Source organism: Epinephelus moara, chromosome 7 (assembly GCF_006386435.1).
Source record: "Epinephelus moara isolate mb chromosome 7, YSFRI_EMoa_1.0, whole genome shotgun sequence".
Taxonomy (NCBI): Eukaryota; Metazoa; Chordata; class Actinopteri; order Perciformes; family Serranidae; genus Epinephelus; species Epinephelus moara.
Window position 1 is genome coordinate 24,012,465 of NC_065512.1, and position 27,518 is coordinate 24,039,982.

At 41.4% G+C, this 27,518-nt stretch overlaps 1 protein-coding gene across 2 annotated transcripts; it reads left to right on the forward strand.

Moving 5' to 3' along the window:
* The first annotated feature begins 1,880 nt into the window (after positions 1-1,880).
* ptprna (protein tyrosine phosphatase receptor type Na) lies at positions 1,881-27,475 on the forward strand. 2 transcript variants are annotated; one of them, XM_050048519.1, is made up of 24 exons: positions 1,881-2,195; positions 6,118-6,168; positions 10,749-10,859; positions 12,611-12,728; positions 12,931-13,078; positions 13,315-13,510; positions 13,667-13,819; positions 13,995-14,120; positions 14,298-14,332; positions 14,419-14,675; positions 14,801-14,887; positions 15,017-15,096; positions 15,253-15,317; positions 18,529-18,738; positions 20,551-20,817; positions 20,930-21,077; positions 21,193-21,266; positions 21,411-21,488; positions 21,667-21,786; positions 22,126-22,292; positions 23,096-23,149; positions 23,311-23,375; positions 24,701-24,774; positions 25,127-27,475. In XM_050048519.1, exons 1-24 carry the CDS (start codon positions 2,120-2,122, stop codon positions 25,196-25,198), a joined length of 2,832 nt encoding a protein of 943 aa, XP_049904476.1. In that variant the 5' UTR covers positions 1,881-2,119; the 3' UTR covers positions 25,199-27,475. The 2 variants fall into 2 exon arrangements, with proteins under 2 accessions (XP_049904476.1, XP_049904477.1); XM_050048520.1 differs by having other exon boundaries at positions 20,554-20,817.
* The last annotated feature ends 43 nt before the right edge of the window (positions 27,476-27,518 follow it).

A 27,518-nucleotide genomic window follows, 5' to 3' on the forward strand; every position in this document is an offset into this window, starting at 1 on the left:
CAGCCGTGAACTCTAGCTCAGCTCATAGACTTTACATTGTGATGATGTCACAAATTTTTAAACCGCTTTTCTCAGCTTCTGAAAAATTTTATAAATATAAAACCTCCATGGATTCAAAAGTGAATGTTATATCACCTTTGAAGATGTTCTCTTTAAGACCATGTTTCACTGGGATTTGCAACAGTGACAGTTTTCCATCCTCTACAGTGTGCAAATAATAGTCTTTCATTATTTTGGAGCCTAACTTAAAAAAATCACATTTTTTCACACATTCACCAAATTTCCCAGCTGAAAGTCAATATTGAAATATGGTCTAACACGGTTGTGTGAAACTTGTGCAGTGAAAATAGTCTGGCAGCATGTTTATATTTACTGTTGGTCCACACGCAGCATGCTACAAGCTAGCATGCTAACACCAGGCTATCTTGGCACAACAGCAGCCCAGACCGCATTTTATATTAAACGTTATAAACGTTGAAATCATGTGTTTGTGTAGACCACATTTCACCCACCAGTGCAGTATGACTTTGGAGAAATACCTTACACACTCATCAGTAGCTATCGTCTCTAAACTACAACTGAACAATTATAAAGAAATTTGTAATTTTGACATGATGTTGTAACTGCATTTTTAGCTGGTTGAAAAGAGGGTGAAAAGAGGTCTTACGTTTAGACTGAATATCAACCAGTTTTCAACCAGAAATCAACATTGAGATCCCGGTTGGTGCTCACTGGGGGGAAATTAGCTAAAGAGACCAAAACCATTTTTTGTACCAGTCTGTAAACATGTGTATTTCTGCTGTAAAGTTGGTCATTTTAACATTAATGTCTGTGGGGATTGCCTGGCTTCTGGAGTCAGCCTCAAGTGGCCATTTGAGGAACTGCAGTTTTTGGCACTTACGTGTTGGCCCCGGAGACTGAACAGCGTTCCTGCGGGCTGGGGTTGCAGACTGCGATTAAATGAAACTTCTCCCTTGTGTCTAAGGCGTCAGACGCCGAACTACAGTGGGTGATGTAAAAACATGAAAACGTGAATGGCCCTATAGCCGCTAAGCCTCTGAGGGGCTACATAGACAGGCTTCTTACAAATTGACGCGCTCCCCTAACGTGACCGACTGCTGCTCATCTGGTGAAAACAAAGAGTTCACTTCTTTTTCTTCTTTGATGCATAATTTATTTATCATCGCTGTATTCTTCAACAAAAAACTTTATGAATCTGTGTGAATTTTCACCATTGCATTGAGCAGCGCACACCTCACTTGATGTAGCCTGGCGTTGTGGTTAAAAGACTGTGTCCTCCCCCGTCTAGCAACACTTGTCCCTCAATGAATGGTTGACAAACACCTATGACAATACAGTGACCCCTACAGGACAAATTAGCACTCTACACACATTTTACACCATGGATGGCTCCTATAGGCCCTGCATAGAACTAATGTTGGTTTGTCCATGATGGGCTACTGTAGAAACAACATGTCGGAATCCGTGGAAGAGGACCTGCTCAATATGAAGATAAAAACAGTTCATTCTAAGGTCACGAAAACAGGTGAAGTTTCAGGTGATTATACACTAAAGAAAACATGATTATGAATATTATATTCAGATGTCTGACTGTATATCCCTGGCTGTATGAAGCCTACCTGTGCACACCTGTTTTAATGCACTCTCCACATTGGTGTGCATAGATGAACATTTCTGAATAATACATGCATGACGTTTGTGAACAGGTGGGAGAAAAAACTTAAGGCTCATCTCCCTCTCTGTTTTGATGACGTAGCTGCAGGTCGATCCCTTGTGAGCTCCCTGCTGCTTCAGATACGTTATTTCCGCAGTCGTGCAGCCCTGAGTCCAGCCATACTACAGCACGTTGCGCTCTCACATCCTCCTCCCCATCCTCACGCCCCGCCCTTTCACCGTGAGGAATTAGGGTTTTTTTTTTTCAGCCATTCATTTCTATTTTTCCGTCACATGGGCTCTTTGGGTGCAATGTGAGTGAGCTGTCGACGCTGGCTGCGGCTCGTTTAAAAATGATGGAGATTTAAAAGACGGAGCAAAGCGCATCGGGACTCCGCATCTTTCTCTCAGCATCTCCTCCGCTGCTGGGAGGCTCCAGAGGACCATGCAACACCTTAAGCCATGGCGAGCTCTGCTCCTTTTGACCGTGCTGTGCCACCCGGCAATCTCAGATAAATACGGTAAGATGATGATGATGATAGTGGTGGTGATGGTGGTGGTGATGGCACGGTGCTTATCAGAAAAAAACGCGGTCATTTCCTGTAATATTCCCACAGGTACACGGTGTGGCTATAAGTGGCTGATGACTTTACGGTGATCTCATCTGATACTTTATCCCCTGTGGCATCGCTATCACTATCCTGTAATGTTCCAGCACAGACTAGATATATAAATATCTGTGCTTATGTGGCATTCTGTCAAACTGAACTGTACATCATTTGCAGAGAGAGATGGACTATGTGGATAAATGAGATAATAATGAGATTAAACTGAGGCAAAGGAGATGGAGGATGCAAAGAGTGTCAGGGAAAACTGAGTCTAGTGGATTTCTTTTTCTTGTAGAGCCTGTGATCATTGTGAATTTTGATCTATGTCATGCACCCAACACTCCTTATGTTGTTTTTGGCATTATGTTATCATTCAGTCCTTTTTATTATGGAGAAGAAAACAGGAGAGACATCACATCCAGTTGTTGGGGAAATATGAGCCCATAGAACATGATAAGAATAAAGTAAACAGCATGATTATGTTTTAAACATAAAATAAGAGACACTGAAGACAGATTACAGTAAACAGAATCAGAGATGCACTGCAGGCTGCATATAAGTGACTTCAGTGATTTTTTTCCTACATCTCAAAAATGTGTTCACTGATGCCTGAGCACTGTCAACCACACATTTCTCTCTCTCAGCAGTCGAAGCTGCTGTTTTATTGACTATGTTATTGACTATGGCAGCAGCACTAGTTTCAGCTTAACAAATTCATATTGATTATTGCAAAAGACAGAGGGATTTCATTATTTCTCTTTTTGTTGATCGATGCATTACACTGGCATGATTTTTAATTGACACAATAATGCAACAAGTGAATTGTTGCACCCCTCTGTGTACTTTATTGTAAAGATAGTTTTATTGTTTATTTCCCCAGTGTTTTAAAAACACAATCTGTCTGACATGTGTAGGTGGAGATATGTGAATTCAATGAGTAATTCAGACTGAGATTCAGAAAGGCCAAATGTTATTCTGTCCCTCAGGTTGTCTCAGACAAAAACAAGTGAGCAGGGTTTTGTTCTAACAGAAGGTTTACCACCCCCATCACTTCCCCTCCACCCTGTTCTCTATAAATTAGGGCAAATTGTGTTTATTTTCGTCAGTGATTAACCTGCCGATTATTTTCTTGATTTGTTTGAGCTGTAAAATGTCAGAAAATGGTAAAAAAATAAAATAAAAATGTCATTCAGTGTTGTTCAAAGCCAAAGATGACGTACTCAAATGCCTTGTTTTGTCCACAAGCTGACGATATTCAGTTTATTGTCATGGAGGAGTAAAGACACCAGGAAATATTCACATTTAAGAAGCTGTGGTCAGAGAATTTTGCCAATTAATTTATTATCTAATTAGCTGATAGTTAATTTAATAGTTGACAACCAATTTATTAATCAGTTAAATGTTGCAACTTAAAAATTAATCAAGTCATTTGAATTATTTAAGGCATATTCTGTATGCTTTATTGCTCCAGTTTTATCATCTAAGTGTCACCACCCATGTGATGCATTTAGCAGCTTTGTAACAATTCATTTCAATTCATTTTAAGCATCGAAAGCAGCTAATTTTAACAGCAAAGGATGTTAGAAGTTGATGAACTGCGAATTAAATATTTCAAATCACCCTCAAATGTGTCTGCTGTATTGTCATATTGTTAAAACTACTAATGTGAACACCATAGAAACATAAAATACTTTAAAAGAAAAATAAAATTGCACATATTTTCCATTAGGAGTCATACATCATATTTAAAAGACCCTAACAGTGAACAAATGGTCAGCTCAATGGGAAACCTCTCTGTGAGTGCCTGAGACTTCAGCACCATGGAGAGAAACCACTGTTGCTTCCCTTTGTCCATTCATCCATTAGCGCCTCTTTGCTTCCACCTCTTTTCTTTCACACATGCATCCATCCATCTGCTCATTTGATTAGCTGTCCATCCATATGTGCGACTGACCGTCCTCACGCAGCCTGTGTGATGTTTATGTCAGGGCCGACGTCTCAGCAGCCCGCTGTTTCCCTACGGGCGGACGTCCTGATGCTGTGACAAACACTGTATTATAGGTCAGGTTTCCTTTAATGTTCCTCACCAGACTTAGGAGGTTCACTGGAACCTTTGTGCTATTTTAAGATTCACAATTATGAATGAAATTGTTCTTAAAAAAATAATTATTGTTGTTTGGCCTCAGGTGGATGTTTGTAATGTTAAATTCTTCATCAATGTTGCATTTATTTACCAAACCAGATTGTGCGGGAAATTTAGACATGATTCAGAAATGGAAGCAAATTTTAAACCCTTGAAAATAAAAAAAAAATAAACAATATTTTGCCATTTATTTCTTGGTTTTAGCTCCATATTGCTTGTTGGCTCAACACCACCATATGCCCTTTTCTGGACAGCTAATCAGTGTTTGATGACAAGGACTAGCATTCACGCATAATATCCTGTCAACACTGTGATGATGTGTGTGTCAGTCCCTCTTCAAACCCCCACATGCTACAATTACTCAGATGCCTCATTATTTCAGAGGCACATGAAGGCTCGCTTAACCTTCCACAGATTTTAGAGCCTAGGTCTGTGGGAGAATGTTGTTGTGCAAAACGGCCCCTGGACACTCTGTTGTTGTTTTTAAGAAGTTGTCACATTTGTGTGTAAGACTGAGGGTAGATTTGCTCCCAATAATTTAACATGATATTAAATTTTCGTTGCCATTAAAATATAGCCTCAAGTTTCAAAGTGAGCAGTTTGAGAAGGAATTGAAACTGTGTGTGCACAGTGTGTTTGTGTGTGTGTTTCTCTTCAAAGAAAGAAGAGGTGAGTCACTGAAATTGCTGTTAGGTTCTGCGTCAGTTCAATTAAAGATGGAGAAAATGATTTTCAGTCTTTTCTTTCTGTGTTTGTGCTCAGGTAAACATTAACTTCACAGATCCACCCATTCTGTCATCTTTTGCTATTCATTTATGATACTAATTTGGGATACAGCTGTCATTTCCTCACACACATGCAGATTTCTTGGTGTTTTTTCCCTAATTTCTGTCTTATACGTGCAAACAGAGACAAAACCTGATCCTAAATAGGGCTAAAAACGGAGCTGTGACGTGAAAGAGAAAGACAGACAGACTAACCCTGCATATTCGGCTGTGTTACGCTCCTATCTATCGTCAGCCACCTGCTCCTTCCCACACCTCCGTGCCCTCCAAGGTCTTACTCACCACCCGCAAATAAAAAAAATAGTGGAACAGCTAAAAATGACATGCACAGGATTTAGCAAAAATACATGGCAACACTGTTTAATTAGAAAGCAGTTACCAGTGTAGTCCAAATTTATTGTCTGTCTAATAAATGTTAAATAAATGTTTTATCTTCACTTATTCTTATCAAAGATATGTGTAGAAACACTGATAGCCTGTTCCACCTGTAACACATTTTGCTGATGTCTGCAGGAGCAAAATTATCCAAATGCCAAAAAGAGGCAATTTTGCATTGCTGAAGTTGAAGTTGCGGGTTTTATGCTAATGAATAACACTAGTCGGGCACTTGGGGCTTTTAAAATGTCCTTGTGCAATTACACCAAAGTCTTTTAAACGATAAGTGGAGCGTAGGCTGGCTTTGACACTGGTAGCATTTAAATATAAAAGACGGTGCGTGTATTTTAGTAACCGCCGTGCAGTACATTTGAAGCTGATTATAATGAGTAAGCCAGGGCTAAGCTTACTTTGTTGTGTTCTCATTTCAACCCTCTAAATGTGAGTTAAAGCAGGCGTTGTCATGGAAATTGCCGTGAAAGATTTGTACTCTGAGTACCTGTTAGCCCCTCTCTTTGTCTTTCTACCTCAGGCTGCCTGTTTGAGAGGAGACTGTGCACGAGGGATCAGTTCTGCTCAGACGGTGAGTACAGCACACACACACACACACATAATGTACACACACAATCAAACATGATCTCTCTTGAACTTAAATGCTAAACTTTTAAAAAATACTCCTTAATATTTCTGTATCTCCACAGTGTATTAAATTATAAACCTTGCACACACACACACACACACTTACACCCTGTACGTCACTGGGAGGGCACTTATACAAAGGCAGTGTGTGAAAAGATACAAACACAAGTCAAGGATTTTTCCTCTGTCAGCCCCATGTGTCTATCTCTCACCGTCACCTGCCCCTCTCCCTTTCCTCGCCTTTATCTAAGCCCCTCCCCCGCTCTGCTGTCTCCATGGCAACACTGACATCACCGTGAGGTCGACACCCCCACAGTTGTTGTGCTAATACAGCGATGAGTCACTGACGCACACTTACGCACTTCTCTGTGGAAATTGCACTTACGCACACCAGCTGCCATTGGACAGAATACAAAATGGATCGGCGTACTTGCAGCTCAGGAGCAGACGCAGGGCTGTTTTTGTGCACATCTGTGGGTCTGAGGAGAGAAAAAAATAACGACTGCTTAAAGGTTGTTAGTCTGAGGGGTTGAGATGAGCCCTTTGTCTCTCTGTCTCTCTGATTGTGTCCTCTTTAAGACACCCACAGAGCAAAATCAGCCCTGTGTTTGACATCAACAAATACTAATTGACCTAATTTTTTTTAGCTTGTGAGAGAAAAATATTAAAGTCCACTGACAGCGTAACAACCGCCAGTCTCCATAGATACACACAGGTCTCCCACATGTAGAATAAGCAGCTACTGTGTTGAGTTCAAAAGAGGTTGAGGATGTGTTTTACTGCATGAGACAACTAGGAGAGCGGTACAATCAATTGGAGACACTCAGACTCTTTTGGGTCTTAATTAAGAGAAGCAACGGCATCTCATTCGAATGATTTATACCTTCTGTCTGTGGTTAGTTTGGCCCCCTGAAACCAAATGCATCTCTGTTACCTGTCTGTGAGTGAATTAATTTACTTTGTTGGATAATGCTTGTCGCAAGTTTGCTAAATCATACTGTATTTAAAAAAACATGTAACCATACTTGAACTGTTGTTGTTTCTTTTTGTCAGTCTTTTCAAATGCAAATCCAGCAGTCATTATGTTACCAGTATGAATCCAACCACTCCGTCACTCCAACTTTTTCGAAGCAGACTTGTTTGTTGACGTACCAGGATCAATGTCAATTTCATCTCTCTTTGTTGAGTGATGTGGAGACTGATCCGGTACACGAGACAGCAAGCCTCTGCCAACAAAGGAGTACGCCTTCTGGTTCAGCTTAAAAAAACAAGCACTACATAATCAGCAACTGTGAGTCTTTGAATTGAAGCAAACACTTTTTCTTTTTGAGTCTGCAAAGTTAGTTTTAACTCAGCACTAATGTTTTATAGTGTCCTCTAAGGTTTTGTCAGGGCAGTGGTGCATCCGCAATCGTCCCTTGAGGAGTCATTTGTCTAAGATATAAAGTGGCTTCTGTTGCCTTCCACTAGTGAAAGGGAAGATGGATTGTGTCTTGCATGTCTTGGTGCTAAATGTAACGCACAGCATCTCGTAGGTGCTCTCAGCAGTTGTTTATCTGCGTGTGTGACAGGATGTGGCTGGCTGTTTGACAGGCAGATAAGGAGTTTTTCAGGTTGTTAATGTCCACAGTTTCTATACATTTGATAGAAGTAACAGAGTGTGCAGTGTTGGACAAAAGGCTCCTCCTCTGTTCAGCCCTCTTTAAGACACTTACAGGTGGAGCTGTTTGTCGTTGGCCTCTTTGTGTAGGACCATTTATACATGGACCAAGGTCAGGTTTTCTTGTTTAACAGGCATCTCCCTAGTAAGCCTGTAGAGTGTGTTAGTGTGTGAGGCCTGCGTTAGACAGAATAAGGTCATACAGTGTCACCTGAGTTCTGTGTGCACAGGCATAGCACCCTGACCTTGTCAACCAGCTGCTCCTTAAGGTGCATACCTAGGGGATACCAGGTCACTGTACTTCCGACGGGTATCTACAGTAGCTACAATGCAAAATAAGATGTAAATCAAAGCAATTGTTAGACATCAACAAACACTACTTGCCCCCTGCTTGTGGGAGGAAAGTATGAAAGTTCACAGAGAGCGTAACCACCACCAGTCTCCACAGACACACACACGTCTCCCACATAAAGAATGAGCAGCTACTGTGTTGCATTTAAATGAAAAGGTCAAAGTGGTGCTTGACTGTATGAGGCAACTAGGAGCAACTTTACAATCAATTGAAAACATTTAGACTTTTTTGGGTCTTAATTAAAAAGTATTTCACTGCTGGAGAGAACTAGGCCATCTGTGCAGTAGGAAGGATTTGGTGCTAGAAAACAGGAAAAGGGTTGTTGCATTTGTTTTTGCTCAAAAGGTAGAAACCCTACAACTTCCAGAATGCACTGCACCGCTTACTATGTTGGGTGACTTGATTTGTTTTGACACAGGAAACAATATGGCAGCCACATTATTATGACACAAAGCTGGTTAAAAATTGGCAAAGTATCCCTTTAACTGAAGCGACGACATCTCATCCAGATGATTTATATCTCGTGTGCACAGGAGTAGCATCAGCCGCTCCTTGAGGTGCTGACTTGGGGGATACCAGATGAATGAACAACAGGCCGTCTGGGTAGCCGTCTGGGTAGAGAAGGTTCGGAGGGACTGTCATAAATAGCCTATAAAATAAATAGCACATGTGCTCCATGAAAGTAAACAGGCAAGCCTATGAGATCATGAAAGGTTTCAATGGAAATCAGTAAGAGCAGACATAATGAAATAAATAAAAAGACCATTTGAATGGGTCCCTATGACTTTACGATGAATTCTCAACTGTGCTTGTCATCACAATTAATTTGACGATGATCATTTTTTAAAGTCAGGTAATTTCAGCCAAACTTCTCTCTCATTCCCTCTCACATGTAACAGATACCTCCCTGTCCAACACTCAATACTACTGTACACTCCCTGCACAAAAGTGATACCCACAGAAATAACCCCAGCTCCCGAAATAGTCCCAATCCAATCAAGCCATGCAGTTTGCTGTCTTCCCTCCATTCATCTTCCGTGTCCTCCTCCTCATGTTCCTCTGCTCTCTGTCATCAGTCAGTTCACCACCAGGAATACGACAAGCTACTGTATTTCAAGCTGGTGAAATCCACCATCGGGGTACAATATCCTGTGTCATATCACATCACCAAAATCAACTCTTTGTAATTTGATTTTTGGTTTTTAAAGACTTGGATGGAAAATAGTTTATATCTGTATGTCTTGTCACTGTTCTGCATCTCTTTCAGACTACGGATCAACTTGGTTGCATCATAACACTAGCAAGAGGCTAAGACATTGACCTGATCATACACCCACCCACCTAGAAGGAGTTAAACATGTCTACTAACTCTTCAATACATCGGATGGCAAAAAATAAGCAGTGTTGTTTTCTATAGCATTTTGTGTCTATATAAACACGTTAATCCTCACTGATCTGTTCAGTGCAACAATTCACCGTTTCACTGTGGCAGGTCGGGTTGTGTGAGATTTAGCCGGGGTAGTGAAAGACTGTGGTGACTCATCAGTGCGCCAGATAACACGTAGTCTGCTCTGTTTTGTCATCATACCCATCACGTGGCAAACTGATCTTCGTCTACAGAAACATCTTCAGTTTTACTCACTGAGATTTCAGAGTCAAAACACAGGTCATTTAATATCAATAATGATAGCTCTACATAAAGTAAGGCATTTCTTTAGCCTATACAGTGTGGTAGATTTCTCCCCGGACAGTTTTCATCATGGCTTACATCCAAACTAGTTATTAAATTATAATAATTTGATTTAAAGGGGGTGAACTCTTGTATGCCTCAACGTACGTCATTATGTAGGACAACAGCAAGAAGCTTAGACTGCATGCATGACATTGTGTGAGCTAAGACTGACACATTGTACAGAATTTAATATCCAAAATATGGATTAATTCATGATCAAGATATGAGAACAGTTCACAGAACATAACACTGAGCAAATGCTATCATTATTCCTGTTGCTATGAGGCTGCCTGCAGGTTGGAAACTATTTTCAAAGGAAGTGTTCTACAGCAAACACACTGACAGTGTCAAAAGCAGTGACAAGCAGTATAAGTGTGTGGGCTGCACTTTAAAACTATGACTCACAGCTGTGGGCTAGTGTGGTGTGGGCTACCATAAGAAGTACGGATAGTATCGCAAAGTACTGAACCATACGTCAAGGGCAGCTTTACTGAAATATTTACAGGAAACTGTGCTCTTTTGATAAAAATCGGAGAAAATAAAAACTTCAATTGATGCTTGTTAAATTTGTTTGTGCAGACTGTGCTTTCTGAAGGCCTTTTCTACAGCAGGCATTTTGATTCGTCATAGTATGAAAGGACAGGTGTTACTACATTAACAATGGCTCTGAGCTAATAAAAGTGTTGCAGAAGTAAGTTTTAAAAGAAATCTCAAATGTTCAAACTGGGAAAATAAGAGTTAAACATTATTTGTGTGTGTTTGTGTGTGCGTTCCTTCCAGATGGGCTGTTTGGTCAGTGTCGCAGCTCCAAGCAGGACCTGGTCCAGTACCAGGTGTCAGTTCCAGTTCTGAAGAGGATGCAGGAAGTCCTAAAACAGCTCATGATGCACGGTGAGATCATTCATGAAAAACATATCAATAGCATTCCTTGACAAAGCTAAAACTATCAGAGGGAAAACCTCATCGCTTCTACGTAACTGTGAAGAAAGTCAAAGATTTAGGCAATAGTAGTAGCCAAAAGGGTCATTTTAAAGGGACAGTTCACGCCAAAATCAAAAATGCATATTTTCCCTCTTACCTGTAGTGCTATTTATCCATCTTTATTGTTTTGTTGTGAGTTGCAGAGTGTTGGAGATATCAGCTGTAGAGATGTCTGCCTTCTCTGGAATATAATGGAATTAGATGGCACTCGGCTTGTGGTGCTCAAAGCTCCAAAAACATACATTTGAAATACTCGACAGCGATGTGTCTTTCCAGAAATCATGACCCTGTTACTCAAGATAATCCACAGATTTTGTTGTAAACAGGGTCATGTAGGAACTATTTTCTCTCTACCAAACTTCTCCCGCCAACCAAATCACAGTGCAAAAGCGAGCATTAATGTTTACATTTCACGCTGTCAGGAGCACGAGCCTCTTGTCTATTTGGCCGTATGTTTTTTGTGTGCGGCAGCAGGTTGTGACTTAGGTTAATAAGCACAAAGTGGGGTAGAGCACGGACATCCAAGATATTACAGGTGCAGGACCAACAAGCAAACAGACTTTTTTTTTAAAAAAAGGGGTGAAGTCCGCACACTGTTGTAGCTCCTCAAATGTTTATTATATAAGATCAACGTTTCGATCACATGGATCTTCGTCAGGATGGAAGGAAGGATTTAGGTTGCTAAGCAGCCTCAACAAGCAAGGTACCATACTCCATTTAGCTGAAATCCTAAGTGCAGAGCTGATCCAGGTGCTGTTTATAAGTGTGTGGGCATATTATCCGTGGGACAGATGTAAAGCTCTGAGTGTCTACTTTCAAAACAATGAATTTCAGGGCGCAAAACACGTGGCATATGTAAGGCCCCTTAGAGTAGATGCACGCTCCCATCTGTGCAGTAACAAGGTTGGTTCGGTAGAAAGAAACTAGCTCCTATATGAAACTGCTCACAACAAGGTCTGTGGATTATCTTGAGTAATCAGGTTGTGAATTTCTGGAGAGACATTGCTGTTGAGTTTTTCATATGTATTTTTTAGGTGCTTTGAACACCAAAGGCTGAGTGCCATCTAGTTCTACTATATTTGAGAGAAGGCAGGTATCTCCAACACTGTGACTCACAGAAAAACAATTTAGATTGACAAATAGCACTGTGGGGAAGGTGAAAAAAATGTATTTTTGATTTTGGGATGAACTATCCCTTTAACAGTTTATTCTATTCACTTTATATTCTATGTGCAGAATTTAATTTTCAGTCTGCTATCAGTCTGTGTCAGTTAAATACAGTCAGTGGAAAGTCATTACAAAATAAAATATTTTTTAACACGACAACACTCTGCAGCCGTGGTAGCATCTCTGTGAGGCATATACATGCAACATACAACACAAGTGAGCTAAATGCTAACATGCTCAAAATGGCATGTTAAGCAGATATAATGTTTACCGTGTTCACCATCTTCAGTTAGCATGCTAGTGTGCTAGCAGTAAACACCACCACAAAAATCCATTAGTTTTGCAAGTACTTGAACACAACTCCTCTAAGAAACCGTATTGATTTCAGAGAATCTCTCTCTCCACACACACCTCTGTCTTCCACTCCCACTCTCAGCTTCTTTAATTGCTCTGTGTGTGTGTGTGTGTGTGTGTGTGTGTGTGTGTGCACGCAGGTCTTTCCTGGCAAGACGACATCACCCAGCACATTTTATCAAAGGAGCTGAAAAGAGTTCCCCATACCACCCACCCCTCCAAGCCAAACGCCTCTTCCTCCTCTTCACATTCATCTCCGTGAGTATTCACTACTTACAGTGATATTCAGTGAGAATACACCTTTAACACAAAACACACGAGTCAAAGGAGCCAGAGCCATTCATTCCTTTCACCCTGAGTCATCATTTATTTCCCTGTGGATCTGTTCCTTTATCCTTCCTTCCTTTCAACCCTGGCATATCCATCCTAATCCTGTTTTTGTGTCTTTCTGGGTTGCCAGGTCCAAACAGAACATCCCCCACCACCATAGTTCTAAATCTGGGTCTGCACCTCCTGGTGGCAACTATGTGGACTACATGATTGTCGAGCCTCCTCAGTCCCCGCTACGTATGCAGACAGCCTCCATGGACCCGTACACATACCACCAGGTACACACACACACACACACACACACACACACACACACACACACACACATTGTATGTCATTCTGGAACTTTACAGTCATGGTAAATACATCAGAAACCTGCTTTAAAAGATAATTATAGAGTCATCAAAGCAGAGAAAACACAAATATAAATATAAGGAATATGGCAGTGAAGATGTAGATATCACCCATGCGTGCATACAGTACTAAATCAATTGAAAACCTCTCCTAATTCCAGCATAGATATCAAGATGACGTCGAGAGATCACTCATTGGAGCAGCAGGCGGTTATGCCCGCCCCTCTTCAAGGTCCCAGGCCAATCAGAGAGAGCGAGAGCGTGACAGGCAGGTGCTACAGGAAGCCTTGTCACTGTACCTGGCGTCCGCACAGCCCTCTTATCGCCACCGAGGGGCCGCCTCCATGGCTCCTGCAGGTAAACAGGACTGTCGGTCTGTTTTCCAAAATAAAACACACAATAAAAAAACAGTTTGTCCCAAAAAAATAGTCATGTAAGCTGTTTCTTAAACAGTTGGAAACATCATAAGTAAATATTTCTTTCTATCATCATAACCTATAACGCCATGCGCAGGTCTGCCTTATTATGAGGACTTTGAGCTGGAGATACCAGTGGACTATGTGGAAGACTACACCCTACAGGAGAGACTTGGTACTGCTGGCAGACAACAAGTGCAGCAGAATAAAAAGGTTCCTCAGGACATCAGCACTCCATCAGGAACCAATGGTGAGAAAGAGGAATTTAATTTACATGATTTATTACATCATTTCTTTGCAACAAATGTAAAGAAACGCCTCAGCAGTTTCGAGCTAAAGGCGAACTTACAGTGTGCATCTACAGAGCATCCATCCATTTTCTCAACTGCACAGTGCGAAGATGTAATGTTGCTATCCTGTGTTAGATGGCCTGCTCCAGAGGATGTCAGGAGTCTTGCAGAGGTACGGAGTTGACCCCAGAGAGCTCAGTCAAGAGCAGCTCTACAAGCTCGCCCTCATTCTGCAGCTGATGCGGGCCCCAGACAAAACAGGTAGTCTTTCAGTCATTTTAAATTTAGAGATAGAGCTGCTGCTTGTAAAGCTAGTGTTGCTTTTTAAGATGGTGGGCATGTAATTTTGGAGGAAAATCTTATAAATATCCCAAATATGAATCACATCTTGATAGCTGACACTTGTTTTAAACCATCACTTTGTCCGTCTCAACACAGATCCAATTGAAAAAGACCTTATCACCCTTAAGGAGGTACGTCAGCATCCATTGTCAGCAGTGTTCACACGAAGCAATCACACACTCGTATCACTGACAGGTCTTCTCCCATCCCCCCTTAGATGCAGCTGTTAAAAACAGACAGTGACTCCCGTAAGCCTGCCCCTGTCGCCGGTCCCCCTGAAGCCCCTCCTGCCCCCTCCTCCGCCACAGTCCGAGCTACGCCTCCAGCCAAGACCGCCAGCCTCTCCGCATCTGCCTCCCAGCCCCCACAGGCTGCTCCTGCTGAAGCCGGACAGGGCTTGAGGGAGCAGGGGCCACCACTGGTCGAGGGTGCAGGAGCCAAGGAGGAGTATGGGTACATTGTTACCAATCAGAGGTTAGCACTTGATTTAATTCAGCTTTATACTCTTCTGTTGACTATCACAACATCAACTGCCAGTAAAGACGACATTTATCAAACACAATGTTTCCAAAAAGGATAATGATGTTTTCCATTTGTAGTCCTCTGAGTTTGTATGATGGCGTGAAGCTGTTGGAGCTACTGGCTGATAAGATACACCTGACAACCAGCAGCTTCATCAACATCAGGTAACCCCACCGTTATGTGTGTCAGTGTGTGAAAGAGTTCTAACTATTTTACTCAAAACAATGATATAAAACATATATCACAGTTTTCAAGCATCCAACATGTGTGTCCCTGTGGTTTTGTGCTGCCAGTGTGGTGGGCCCTGCGCTGACGTTCCGTATCCGCCAGAATGAACACAACATGACGGCTGCAGAGGTGGCTGCTAAAGCTGGTGAGCTTCCAAAACAGACACCAGAACACCTACCTACCCACACGTACACACGAGCATGAGGCGAAAAACATGTGAGCGCACGGTACTGTCGCTCACACACTGTGCATTTTTCTCACATCGATAATAAATGTTGTTGTTGTTTTTCCACCCCGACAGTGTCTGAAAAGAACTTCCTGGAGTCTGAGACAGGGCTGAAGATTGTACAGACTGGTGTGGGAGAGGTAATTGATACACACCGACTCACTTAGCCTCCGAGGAAAATTTCCTTTGTGACCCTCCTATCAGTGGCATATGGAGCAGTTGTCAAGGCAACAGAGATATATTCACTCCTCTGAATTCCTTGCCATTTATTCACTTATGGGCCGTAGCTTGACAGATGATCAGACTTGCTAGTGTCAAATTAGACTCCCGACAGACCATCAGCTCATTGCTGTATATTTTTATGGATCTACCTTATTTAATTAGTGGCTTTCATGGTGCTACAGAGTGGCTTCTGTCTGTGTCTTAACATTGGGATGTTAAAGGGACAGTTCACCCCAAAAATCAAAAATACATATTTTTCCTCCTGCCTGTAGTGCTATTTATCAATCTAGATGGCTTTGGTGTGAGTTGCAGCGTGTTAGAAATGTCTGCTGAATATAATGGAACTAGATGGCACTCAGCTTGTGGTGGTCAAAGCACATTTGGAAAACTTAACATCAATGTCTCTTTCTAGAAACCATGACCCAGTTACTCAAAATAATCCACAGACCTTGATGTGAGCAGTTTCATGTAGGAACTGTTTTCTTTCTGACAAACTACACATGCCAACTATATCACTACACAGAAGGAAGTGTGCATCTACTCATGGATGAGAGGCTCGTGCTGGTAACAGCGCGAGACGTAAACAATAATAGCATCCTCCTCTGCTTGAGCTGACGCATAGCCTTTGTGCACTGGTGTTTGACAAAGCGACAGTATTTGATGAGTTCAGTACGTTGACAACTGCCGCTGCCCAGAGTGTATCATACCGCCATGAAAGGTACCTTTGTGCGCCATATTTGTTGCTAAGATCACTGACAAAGTGGCGGCATTCGACGAGAACAGGCTGCTGAGCTGTAACGTTAGTTAGCTCAGTGGTGCTACTTGAGCTGGCAGTAGATGCACACTTCCTTCTGTGTAGTGATACGGTTAGTGGGTTTAGTTCAGTAGAAAGTAAATCGTTCCTACATGAAACTGCTCACATCAAGGTCTGTGGATTATCTTGAGTAAACGTGTCATGATTTCTGGAAAGAGACATTGCTGTTGAGTTTTTCAAATGTATTTTTTTTGGCACTTTGAGCACCACAAACCGAGTGCCATCTAGTTTCATTACATTGGAGAGAAAGCAGACATCTCTACGGGTGATATCTCCAACACTTGGCAACTCACACCAAAACAATCTAGACTGATAAATAGCACTACAGATAAGAGGACAAATATGTATTTTTGATTTTGAAGTGAACTGTCCCTTTAAATGATCTATATCAGGCCATATTACTTATACTATGAAATTGTTACTTGTGAAATGATTCGGTGTGTTAGTGTTGAGGAAAACCAGTACAAATCAACTACCACTTGATGCACAGGATTAAGAACTGGTTCAAGTGTGGTGTGTTTCACACATAGTAACCCTACTATACTCTACTATACTATGGTAAAGATTTTGACATGTTACACGCAATCCTAAATAAGAGGATATACAAATATCTGCTACACAGCAACTAGCTCCATAGTTGGCTTCATCATCAAATACCAGTGAAGTCAGTGAAAAAAAATGAGCTCAACTTTTTTTTTTTTTTTAAGAAATATGACCTTATGAGTACTGTGCTGTACCACAATGCAGACAAAGACAAAGGCAGTGCATCCATCTCCATTATAGAGCTTGTTTTCCGTCCACCACTACACTCGCTGTGCTGTAATCATATTGTGTGTGGGTGTTTGTCTGTGTGCGTAAACCCCTGTGAGTGCGTGCAACCTGGAGGGCAAGTGGCAAGAGCAAATCAGTGAGTCAACACCTCATTACAACCATCATTTCACTTGTTGCCATGGTGCTTCATCTTCCCAACCCCCCCACCCCTTACTGTGGCTCCCAGATCCCAGGTGCTATGGCAACAGTCACAGGTGTCATTAACCTCATTATTCGCTCTTCACACAAACAGCCCTGATTCCAGGCGTCTGAATCATTGCCAGCATCTCACACTTTGTTTATAATGGACTAATCTAACTCACAGAGTGTAGCGACACCTCCCTGACAGCCTGTCAGTCAAGCGGCCCTGCCCTTAGTTATGCGTAAATTTGGGCCTGAATAAAATGTAAACAGGTGAGTTATGAGTTATAATTTTTTTTTTTACCCCTGTACTGTTGTCATGGATGTCGAAATTAGCTATAGACCAAAACTGATTTTTGTACCAGGCTGTAAACATGTTTATTTCTGCTGTAACGTCAGGCATTGTAGCACGGTTGTCTACGGGGATTTACTCTGTTTTGGAGCCAGCCTCAAGTGGCCATTTGATGAACTGCAGTTTTTGGCACTTGGGCACTGGCTTCATTTTTCAGCCTCGGAGGTTCCCACTTGTCCTAAACGCTTCGCACACCGGACAAGTTTTAGTTCTGCAATTTAACAACTAGATGCCACTAAACCCTACACACTAGACATTTAGGCTACATGATGTTTTAAAAGATAAACAGCTGTAATACTAAAGCTGGAACGTACTATTTGATGAAATAGCAGGTTTTTTGTGTTCAGGTATTCTGTTTACTTTAACCTTTTGATTTGGAAATAATTTTTATTCCCTTGAGGTTGGTCAGTTTATTTACATAATTTTGCATTTCTTATCTTGAGTGACATTTTGAGAGAGTGGTGATTCAGTGACACAGTGTGCAGCTGTGGAAAAACATGACTCTACACCTACACCTTTAAATTTCCTTCTGCTGTATTGGGCACTGGATAGCATAGTGAAAGCAGTTTTGAAAGATAGAAAGAAGATAAAGAAAAGGTGGAATGACAAACAGTGGCGATCTAAATGTACAGTAAGGATGTGTGGCTTGTACTTTACCATGGTTCCCTGACCTCCATGGAGCCTCTGTTGTCTTTTTAGTGGGTTCCCGGTTCATATTACCTCGACTTCTCTGATCTCTGCCGTTAACACTCAACATCAGCCTCTCACTGAGCACACCTTGCTGTCATATACACTTACGCAGAAAACAAATGTGTGTTAAATTGAATTGAGTGACCTTTGAATTTCAGTGGTGAGGGTAGATTCCCTGGGGTTGCTTGGCTCGCGTGTGCTGCTCTCGAAAGGCGAAATGTGCGTCAACACATGTAGGTAGCACTTTGGTGCGATAATAATATGTTTTCTTTGTGTTCCTTCCCATCTTACTCACCGCTCCTTGTCATGTGTTTTTCCCTAGAGGACAGATGCACGGGGTCTCCCTCAGGTATCCAGGGTTTCCCAGGGCTCCAGCGGCACAGTCATCACCCTTGTTTCCATGGCAGTCGTAGGAGGCGTGCTGGTATTGGCCATGGCCGTAGCTTGTCTCAGGCACTATGCTCAGCAAGTGGCCAATGGCAAGCTTGGACTGGGGCCAGAGGGAGGAGCAGAGACACACTTTGACTACCAGGTAAGGCAACATGACGAGATTCAGGACTGAGGAAAGGCCCTTTTATATAACGTCCCAGAGGTTTTGTTTGTTTTTACCTTGGTGTCAATGTCTCAGTGGTGCATCGCAGTGATTCCCAACCAGGGGTACTTCTGCAGTTACCAGGTATACATGGAAATATTGTGGTGTAGCTCAACTAATTGAAAATAAATTAAATAACAATTTGATTAAAAAAGTAGAAGGGCACTCAGAAAGCACAGACCTCCACCAAGGCCAGATGCCATATTTTGCAATGTTAACAAAGGTAAAAAATAATTTGTATGGTCACCCCATGATTCAGATCCACCACAAAATTTAATGGGTTCTTTCTTGGCCCATGCTACACCCTTCCACCAAGTTTCATGAAAAATAGGCAGGTAGTTTTTTTCTGTAGTCCTGCAAACAAATGGACAAACCAAAAGACAAACAAACCCAACTGAAAACATAAAGAATATATATGTCAATATATTGAGTCAGCTGTAACTTGAACGCAATGTGTTGCATTTGAGAGTACTTGAAAAATAGTTAGTAGAGATGTATACACAGTTTGCTAAAGGTATTGTGTGAAACCTTAAAATGTAGCTTTTATAGCTAAAAATTATCAATATAAAGTTCAAATAGTTAGCTAGTAAAAGTAATGGATGACTAACAGAAAGAGTTTATCAAAATTAATGAATGTGCAGTTGCAATAGTTTATTATTTATTAATGTTTATTTGTATAGGGACGAATATGTAGCATACATACGATAAATGCCACATACCAGAGTATTTATAGCCTAAGCTCATTTGCAATGACCGTCCCTAGCTGGGCCCAAAGGTACAAAAGACTCAGCAACAAGAACGCAAGTGACAGTGCAAAGTACAAATAATACAAGACACAAACTGCACTACATAATTAGCACCATAGAACAGGAAGCACCAGATTATTCATGACTGCATAACTGATTCCTCCTCAAAAACTGTTTCAGTTTGAGTTTAAAGGATCTAAATCAGGATCAAATTTGAGTTCTGTCAGTAAAATTACACACAAGCTGTTTGTCCAAATGAGGATTTCCACAGGGGGACCGTACAATTCCCATAGTTCTGTAAAAGTGATGGCTAAATGGTTGATGTAGCCAAATGTCTAGCTTCTGCCACTAGTACAAATGCAAACTAACCTAAACACTGACAGTTACTTTGAATGAAAAAAATACTTCACTAATATTTTAAGATATTGTTTTATTGTAAACAGTGTTTGTTCAGCAATATCCAGTTAATGCATCGGGTTCAAATGAACATATTTAGAACCTGATGGGTGGTGTTAATGAAGGGGTACTTGAGTTCATCAGGTAGGGATGCAGGGTACATCTTAAAGAAAAGGTTGGGAACCACTGATATAATGGATTGGAAAAGTAGTAGAAACCTTATTTTGTGTGGTCCAAAGGGCAATATATGTGTCAATTTACAATTGTTATTTAGAGCATATATATGAGGTTAGAATAAAGAAATGTCTTTTAGATCAGGCAGATGAGTGAGTACAGGTTACACATATATACATACATGCAATAAGCGTAATGTGCTCTTATTAATGCTAAAATGATCAGAAGTAGTCATCAATACTAAAAAGCTAGTGGTTACATCTTAATAAAAGGCATTCATTTTGATGTATTTGTCATATTTAGTATACAAAATTCTACTGTAACTAATTACTCAATCAATAAATATTGATACAAATGTATAGTTGCAGCCCTTTCATCAATTAATTACCTTTTCCCCCCTTTGTACCGCCCCCCTCTCTCCTTACTTTCCACCCAGGAGCTATGTCGGCAGCACATGGCATCCAAATCCTCTCTGTGCCGCCAGGACTGTGTGGGCGGGGTGAGCAGCGGCATGGCGGGGTCCGCCATAGGCACGGGTGCTGGCGGTCGAAGAGGTACGGACACTTCCCGCGTCAGCAGCGTTTCCTCCCAGTTCAGTGACGGTCCCCAGCACAGCCCGTCCTCCACCCACAGCTCCACCCCATCTTGGAGCGAAGAGCCGGCCCAGTCGAACATGGACATCTCCACTGGTCACATGATACTGGTGTGTATCACAGTGAAGAGAACATGTCCTTAATGGTGTAGCAAAGGAATCTCTTACTGTGCTCTCAGATGGTAACCTCCTACACTTTATCTGCTTGTCATTTCTCCGTCAGGCCTATATGGAGGATCACCTGCGTAATAAAGATCGCCTTCAGAGGGAGTGGGAGGCTTTGTGCTCCTACCAGGCTGAACCCAGTTCGGTGGCTGTGGCTCAGCTCCCAAGCAACATGGACAAAAACAGACACGCTGAATCCCTCCCCTGTTAGTTCATCAATGTGTCACTGTTTTCTCCCTGTGATGATGTCACGTATTTATCAGTCACAGATCACCCTGCTTACTCATTCATTCAGTGATGCATTCCTGTTTTCTGTTACAGACGATCACTCTCGGGTGAAGCTGAAGACTGAAGTAAACCCCAATAAACAAGACTACATCAACGCCAGCATCATTGTAAGAACTGATGATGTATCCCCTAATAAAATAACTGTATAGGAGTGTATTGCTCCTTTGCTGTAACTCATATCTGTTTGAGAATCCTCAGCAGGAAAACCTTAAAAGAACTCTGCCCTCTTCTGTCTCCTTTTTCACCCATAGTTTGATCATGACCCTCGCCAGCCATCTTATATCGCCACACAGGGACCACTGGCTCACACTGTCGCTGATTTCTGGCAGGTCAGTTTTCTCTTACTCCCAATTTACTTGATGTTAAGTGACAAAATAGAGCAGGAAATCTGCCTCGTTTCTTACAGATTTATTTTAAAGTAGCAATCAAATATGTGTGTATACATCCATGTATGTGTGTGTGTGTGTGTGTGTGTGTGTGTGTGTGTGTGTTTTCGCAATCCCACAGATGGTGTGGGAGAATGGCTGCACAGTGATCGTGATGATGACAGCTCTGGTGGAAGATGGAGAGAAACAGTGCGAGCGCTACTGGCCTGATGAGGGCTCGTCACTCTATCATATTTATGAGGTTAATTTCCTGTCATAACTCACGACCTTTAATTCCACATTTAGCACAGCGTCTTTTAATAATATGCTTCTCATTACAAATATTCAGTGTAATAGGTACAGCTTCCCTGGATTAGATTAAGTACACATGTACAAAAGAGAGGCAGGGCTATTTGTTAGAAATGTATATTTAAAGATGGAGTGCAGAGCTTTTGTCTCCCCCTTCTGGCAGTGATTGTAATTACACAAACACCACCCAGGTGCTTTAGGTTCACATGGATGTTTGCCCTCTTCTTATCTCTTTCCTGTCTGCCTTTCCTCCTTCTCTTTCCTTCCCTCTCTGTCTCTTCGTGTTCATCAGGTGAACCTGGTGTCAGAGCACATCTGGTGTAAGGACTTCCTGGTGCGTAGCTTCTACCTGAAAAATGTCCAGACGCAGGAGACCAGAACCTTGACGCAGTTTCACCTGCTGAGCTGGCCCGCTGACGGCATCCCCACCTCCACGCGACCGCTGCTCGACTTCCGCAGGTGAGAAACTGCACGGTTCCACATGCACACGCACACACAGGCTGTCCCCACGTGTGCCCTTGATTTCAGCAGGTGCAACAATCAGTAAACACAAAATGGAGCAAAGCAGGTGGTCAGATTGCAGTGTGTGTGATGTTGCAATGACCCACTGGTCACTGGTTTGAATCCTCCTGCTCGCCTTCATCACATCCATATTTTTTCTGTGTTTCTAGTCTTCCCAGTCATTCTTCATTGTGTGTTCCACATGTCGTACCTCATCCGTCACCTTAGCTCTGTCTCTCTCCCTCTCTCCCAGTGTGCAGGTTGATAGGTTTGTATTTTAACATCTCCCAGTGTCATTTTTGTGGTTTGCAGCTAGTACTCTGGCTCCAGTTGCATAGTCACAAAAATGAGCATTGGCAGGTGTGACTGGCTACTGCAAGAGGGACAGTGAATCTGTGGCTTTCTCCTCACCTATTCTTTCCTGTTTTACCATGTCACTGTCGTCCAACACCTCATGCAGTCTCCACTTTTTCCTGTCCTGACATCCAGTATCTAATATCGTATTGTTTTCACCTGTTATTTACCTTTCCACCCTTTCCATCATTGGTCACATTCTGCTTTCCTCTCATTGCCTTTACTTGAATCACAACCCACAAGTACCTGAAGCTGCAAAAGAGTATATTCATATATATATTCATTAAATATGTGACCAAGGTTAGTTTCAAAAGCAAAGTTTATAATGATAATTTATAATAAACCTTTTTTTCCCCTATTCTTTGTTTTCCTTTCTTTCTCTGCTGTCCCTTGTTCCTGTTTTTCAGGAAGGTGAATAAATGCTACAGAGGTCGTTCCTGCCCGATCATCGTGCACTGCGGGTAAAAAATAAAATAATGATTCTATCAGTGTAGATTTCTGTCAAAACTAGAATCTGTAGAATAATGCAATATGACTTTTATGAATGATATGTCTTTGGACAGCAGGTTGAGGTAAAACACTTGCACTGACTGGTTCCTTTTTGTCTCTGTCACTAACACAGTGATGGCACCGGCAGGACTGGCACGTACATCCTCATTGACATGGTGCTGAACCGCATGGCAAAGGGTGAGCCACTCACACAGACACACACATATATTCTTGTACCTCTATCTTTAATAGGTCCCTCATTGACATAATGCATTCCCTAGCCCCTTACCCTACCCTTAACCATCACAACTAAATGCCTCACCCCAACCTTTACCCTTTTAAGTTAAGTTTTTACACCTTTTTGTGTTTCTGTTGTGTATATAATTATAAACAATAACTCTGTTTTTAACTGATTTTAATCCCACACATGCATCATTATATCAGTTTCTTTAATTCAATTCAACACTCATTATAAGACCTTTTGCCGTAGTTCAGCTGATTTATAATAAAACCTACTTAATGTTCGATTTATTTATTTATTGATGTATTCATGGACCTACTTATCTATTTATTTATCTCATAAATCTCATCAGCAGTCACCAGGTTATTTCTCCAGAGACCCTGGGGGACGGGAGCATCGTTGATAAATAACAAAGCTCCCATTGCCCCACATGTGCAGTGACCCTGTATCCTCAGATTTGATCTAAAATTCAAATTATTGTAATGTTCATGGGGCTCCTCCAACCCATATCGAGACTCATAAAAGGACATTTTAAAGTATTCCCATACTACCAGTCCCTAAGAGCCTGAATGCTGCGTTTTAACCCCAATCTTACTTAAACTTCTAACCTGAATCCTAAAACCAAGTCTTAACCCTTAAATAGGCCTTTGAAAAAGTGAGGTTTTTGGTCTTCACTATATAACATGTAAAAGTACACACACACACACACACACACAAATACGTAGGGTTAAATTCAGTACCTACACATTCTGAAACTGACAACAAGGTCACCTGTTTGGGGTTAGGGAATTAATTTGCTCATAGGAGCTCAGTTACCTATTGTGGACAGCAGAGGGGGCTATAGTCAAAGTGTTTTTAATAATAACACATCTTATGTGACAATTGAATCTGCATGTTGGAGAAGTTTTCCGCTTGCAGGCTTCTCCCAGAGTGCCCATCCTGACAGAACTCTATTCATTTGAACCCAAACCAACCATAACCAAGAAATCCCTTTCTGTTAGAAATAAACTTGAAACTTCTCCCCAACTGCTTTGAATTATTATTCCGCACTAAGTTATATATAAATACTTGTGTCATATATGGCAGTTGTTCCATAAAGGTTTATAGTAATATGTCAATATGCATGATCAATCTAAAATCTTCACAGTCAATCCTATTTTCCGATTTACCTTTTTAAAAGTAGAGTGGATTCAAAGAGACGGCTCATATCTTCTGTAGCCCCAAATCAGTGTACTTCAAGAAACTGTGGTGGTGATGCTTTCACTGTTCCTGTTGTTGTTAGGAGTGAAGGAGATCGACATTGCAGCCGCACTGGAGCACATCAGAGACCAGAGACCTGGCTTGGTCCGCTCCAAGGTAATACCAATGTGTGTGTGCATATGTGTGTGTTTCCCAGGGTTCCTACACCTTCTTAAACATCAAACTCAAGGACTTTTCAAGGACTCTGTATGCCCAGAAATTCAAGACTCAAACACGCAGTTTCTATTCTTGCACAAAATATATCAATTCAAGCACTTTCAATGACCCATGTCTACTTTTTTGCTCAAATTCAAAAACTTTCAGGGGTTCAGGGACACGTTAGAACCCTGGTTTGCACTATTTGAGCACTTTTATGACGTTCATCATACTACAACTGTCTCCCTTTGTCCTCTCTCCTCTTCCTTTCCCATCTCTCTATTTTTTCCTCCCCGCCTCTCACCCTGATCAGGACCAGTTTGAGTTTGCGCTGACAGCAGTAGCCGAGGAGGTGAATGCCATCTTGAAAGCCCTGCCACAGTGAGCTGAGGACGCAGTGAGGACATGCGCAAGCGCACAGAAAGAAGTACTCATGAGGACACCTCTGTACCATCCAGTCATGTATGTCTGGCCGTCACTGTAAATAAGAATTTGCTCTACCACACTTGAAGCAGTTACTGCTCTTGTTTTCAGCATGCAGTATTTGACCATCTACTCATTCTCTGGGTTTTTACAACTTTTTGGAACTTGATTAAATTCGTTTTGGCGGGATGTACATATGGACAGAAGATCAGTTTTTTTAACCAACATGGCACAAATTTGATTTTAGCTGCCCAAAGTTTCTGTCGAATTAAACAACGAGACCATCAGTGTGATCTAAAAAAAACAAATATTAACTTGAATATTCTATGCCCTTTCAATGTTAACTTTTGCCTGAGTCTGACAGGACAGAATACACTCCTGTTGATGGTTGTAATTCCATCTACCCTTTCATTGGACATGATGACTTGATTACGTCAAATGATCAATCAACATCACAAATGATTTAACACTTCTTTTACATTTTCTTAGATTAATGTTAAAATAATGTCAAGTCCCTTCACAAACTCATCAATCAATTTCTAAGACTGACACCCAGTAAAGTTTCAATTCATTTTAACTCTATGAGTGTGTTGTTACGTGTCCACCAGAATACTGTATGCTACTGTCTAGTGTGTGTTGATTTCCAGCAGGTTTTTATCTGTGAGGCTTGTCTCTGCCTTGACAACATGATTGTTGGCTTTAAGCACTGGTCCTTTTGTAACGGATGCTGTACGTTTAACACAAAGTACACCTCACCCTCTGCGCACAAAGGAACATTGTTTGGGTTCTTTTATCGTCCTACTCAGCGTACCACCCTGTGATTAATGTAAATAATTCATCCTAATGATTGTGTTTATTTCATGTAGCAGACAGATACAAAATATCTATAAAAATGTATTTTTGACTTGACTTGAATAAATTTGTGACGTGATGCAGCAAAAAAACTAAAAAAAAAATTAAAAAAAAAAAGCCTCAAGTGCTCATTCTCAAAACCAGTGTGTTGTTTAGTTGGTTTACTCGGCATGTTTAAAACAGGATCTTCAGTGCATCAATACTCACAGTTTCAGCTTTACAGACAGTGCCCTCTGCAGCACAAGAGTGGAACTGCCCAAAAAATATTGTTGTCAAGGAGATTTGTTTTAACCTTTAATTAGTTCTTTGCATTTTATGCTCAATTCTTTGACATTAAAGAAGCTGTACGCAACATTCAGAGCATTAATAAAGCAGCGAAAAACTATTTGCTCCGTAAGGATATGGTAGAGTAATGGCATCCAGAGCAGAGAATGAAGTCACTCCCTGTGTGTGTGTTGTAATCTGAGCTTCACCCTTTTTTGTTGTGGTAAACAGTCCAGCTGTCTGTTCATGCTGATGCATGTGAGGCTGTGTGTTGATCCCACTGGCTATCTTATCACTGCCGCTCTGCACAAGGTTCATAGGGTTGTTACTGCTGATATCACGACGTCATCATCACAGAAGTGTAGAGCCCACCCTCCGCTTTCCCCCCAGATTAACAAGAGCACTGAGTTAGCACCGTTAGCTGCTAGCCACCAGCTCGGCCACGTCCATGTTAAGAACCATGTGCCCCCCTTTTTGTTGTGTCCACACTGCGAGAACTAGGAATGATCTTTGATGTTAGGATACTGTTTGAGGGACTTTTTAGCTCCTATTTCAGCACAAGAGGAAGCTTGAGTGACTTAAACTGGGGTTCCCATGGATCCTTAAAAAGTCTTAAAAGGCACTGAATTCATTTATCTAAAAATAAGTCCTTGATTGGTATCAAAATATCTGAAAACAGTCTTTCAGAAGTCTTCAAAATGCTGAGACATAGTAAGTAGTACTTAATGAATCTTTTTTTCTGATGCTGCATTGTAGAATCTCAAAATAATTCGTAACATCTACTTAAAAAAAAAATTTTTTTTTCTTTACCGGTTATTGTAAAATTCGTCTTAAATTTCATTCTGAATTGCACTGAAAAAACACAAAACCAGCAACCGCCATGTTTAAAAACTTGCCATGCTAGCCGTCTGTGAAAAACAGACAACACATACAGCTTGTAACAAAAAATGGAAGAAACAGTGAAGTCCAGGCTTTACTGAGCACATATGCTATGGTGGAAACATGATTATGACGCATCAAAGTGCTATACCAACCACCAGCCAGCTTATTGTCACATCAGTGTTTGTATTAGCAGTGCAAATGCTAACAGAAAATTAAAGCCCTAAATGGTATGTAGTTCTTGTGGGAGCTCCCCAGTGCACAGCTCCTCTCAGGGAGTCCTCAGC

Excerpts from the sequence above, each read along its gene's own strand:
- ptprna (XM_050048519.1), top strand. The coding sequence starts at position 2,120 with ATGCAACACCTTAAGCCATGGCGAGCTCTGCTCCTTTTGACCGTGCTG. Across the intron at positions 2,196-6,117 it reads GGCAATCTCAGATAAATACG|GCTGCCTGTTTGAGAGGAGA; the intron begins GTAAGATGATGA and ends TTTCTACCTCAG. Across the intron at positions 15,318-18,528 it reads TACAGACTGGTGTGGGAGAG|AGGACAGATGCACGGGGTCT; the intron begins GTAATTGATACA and ends GTTTTTCCCTAG.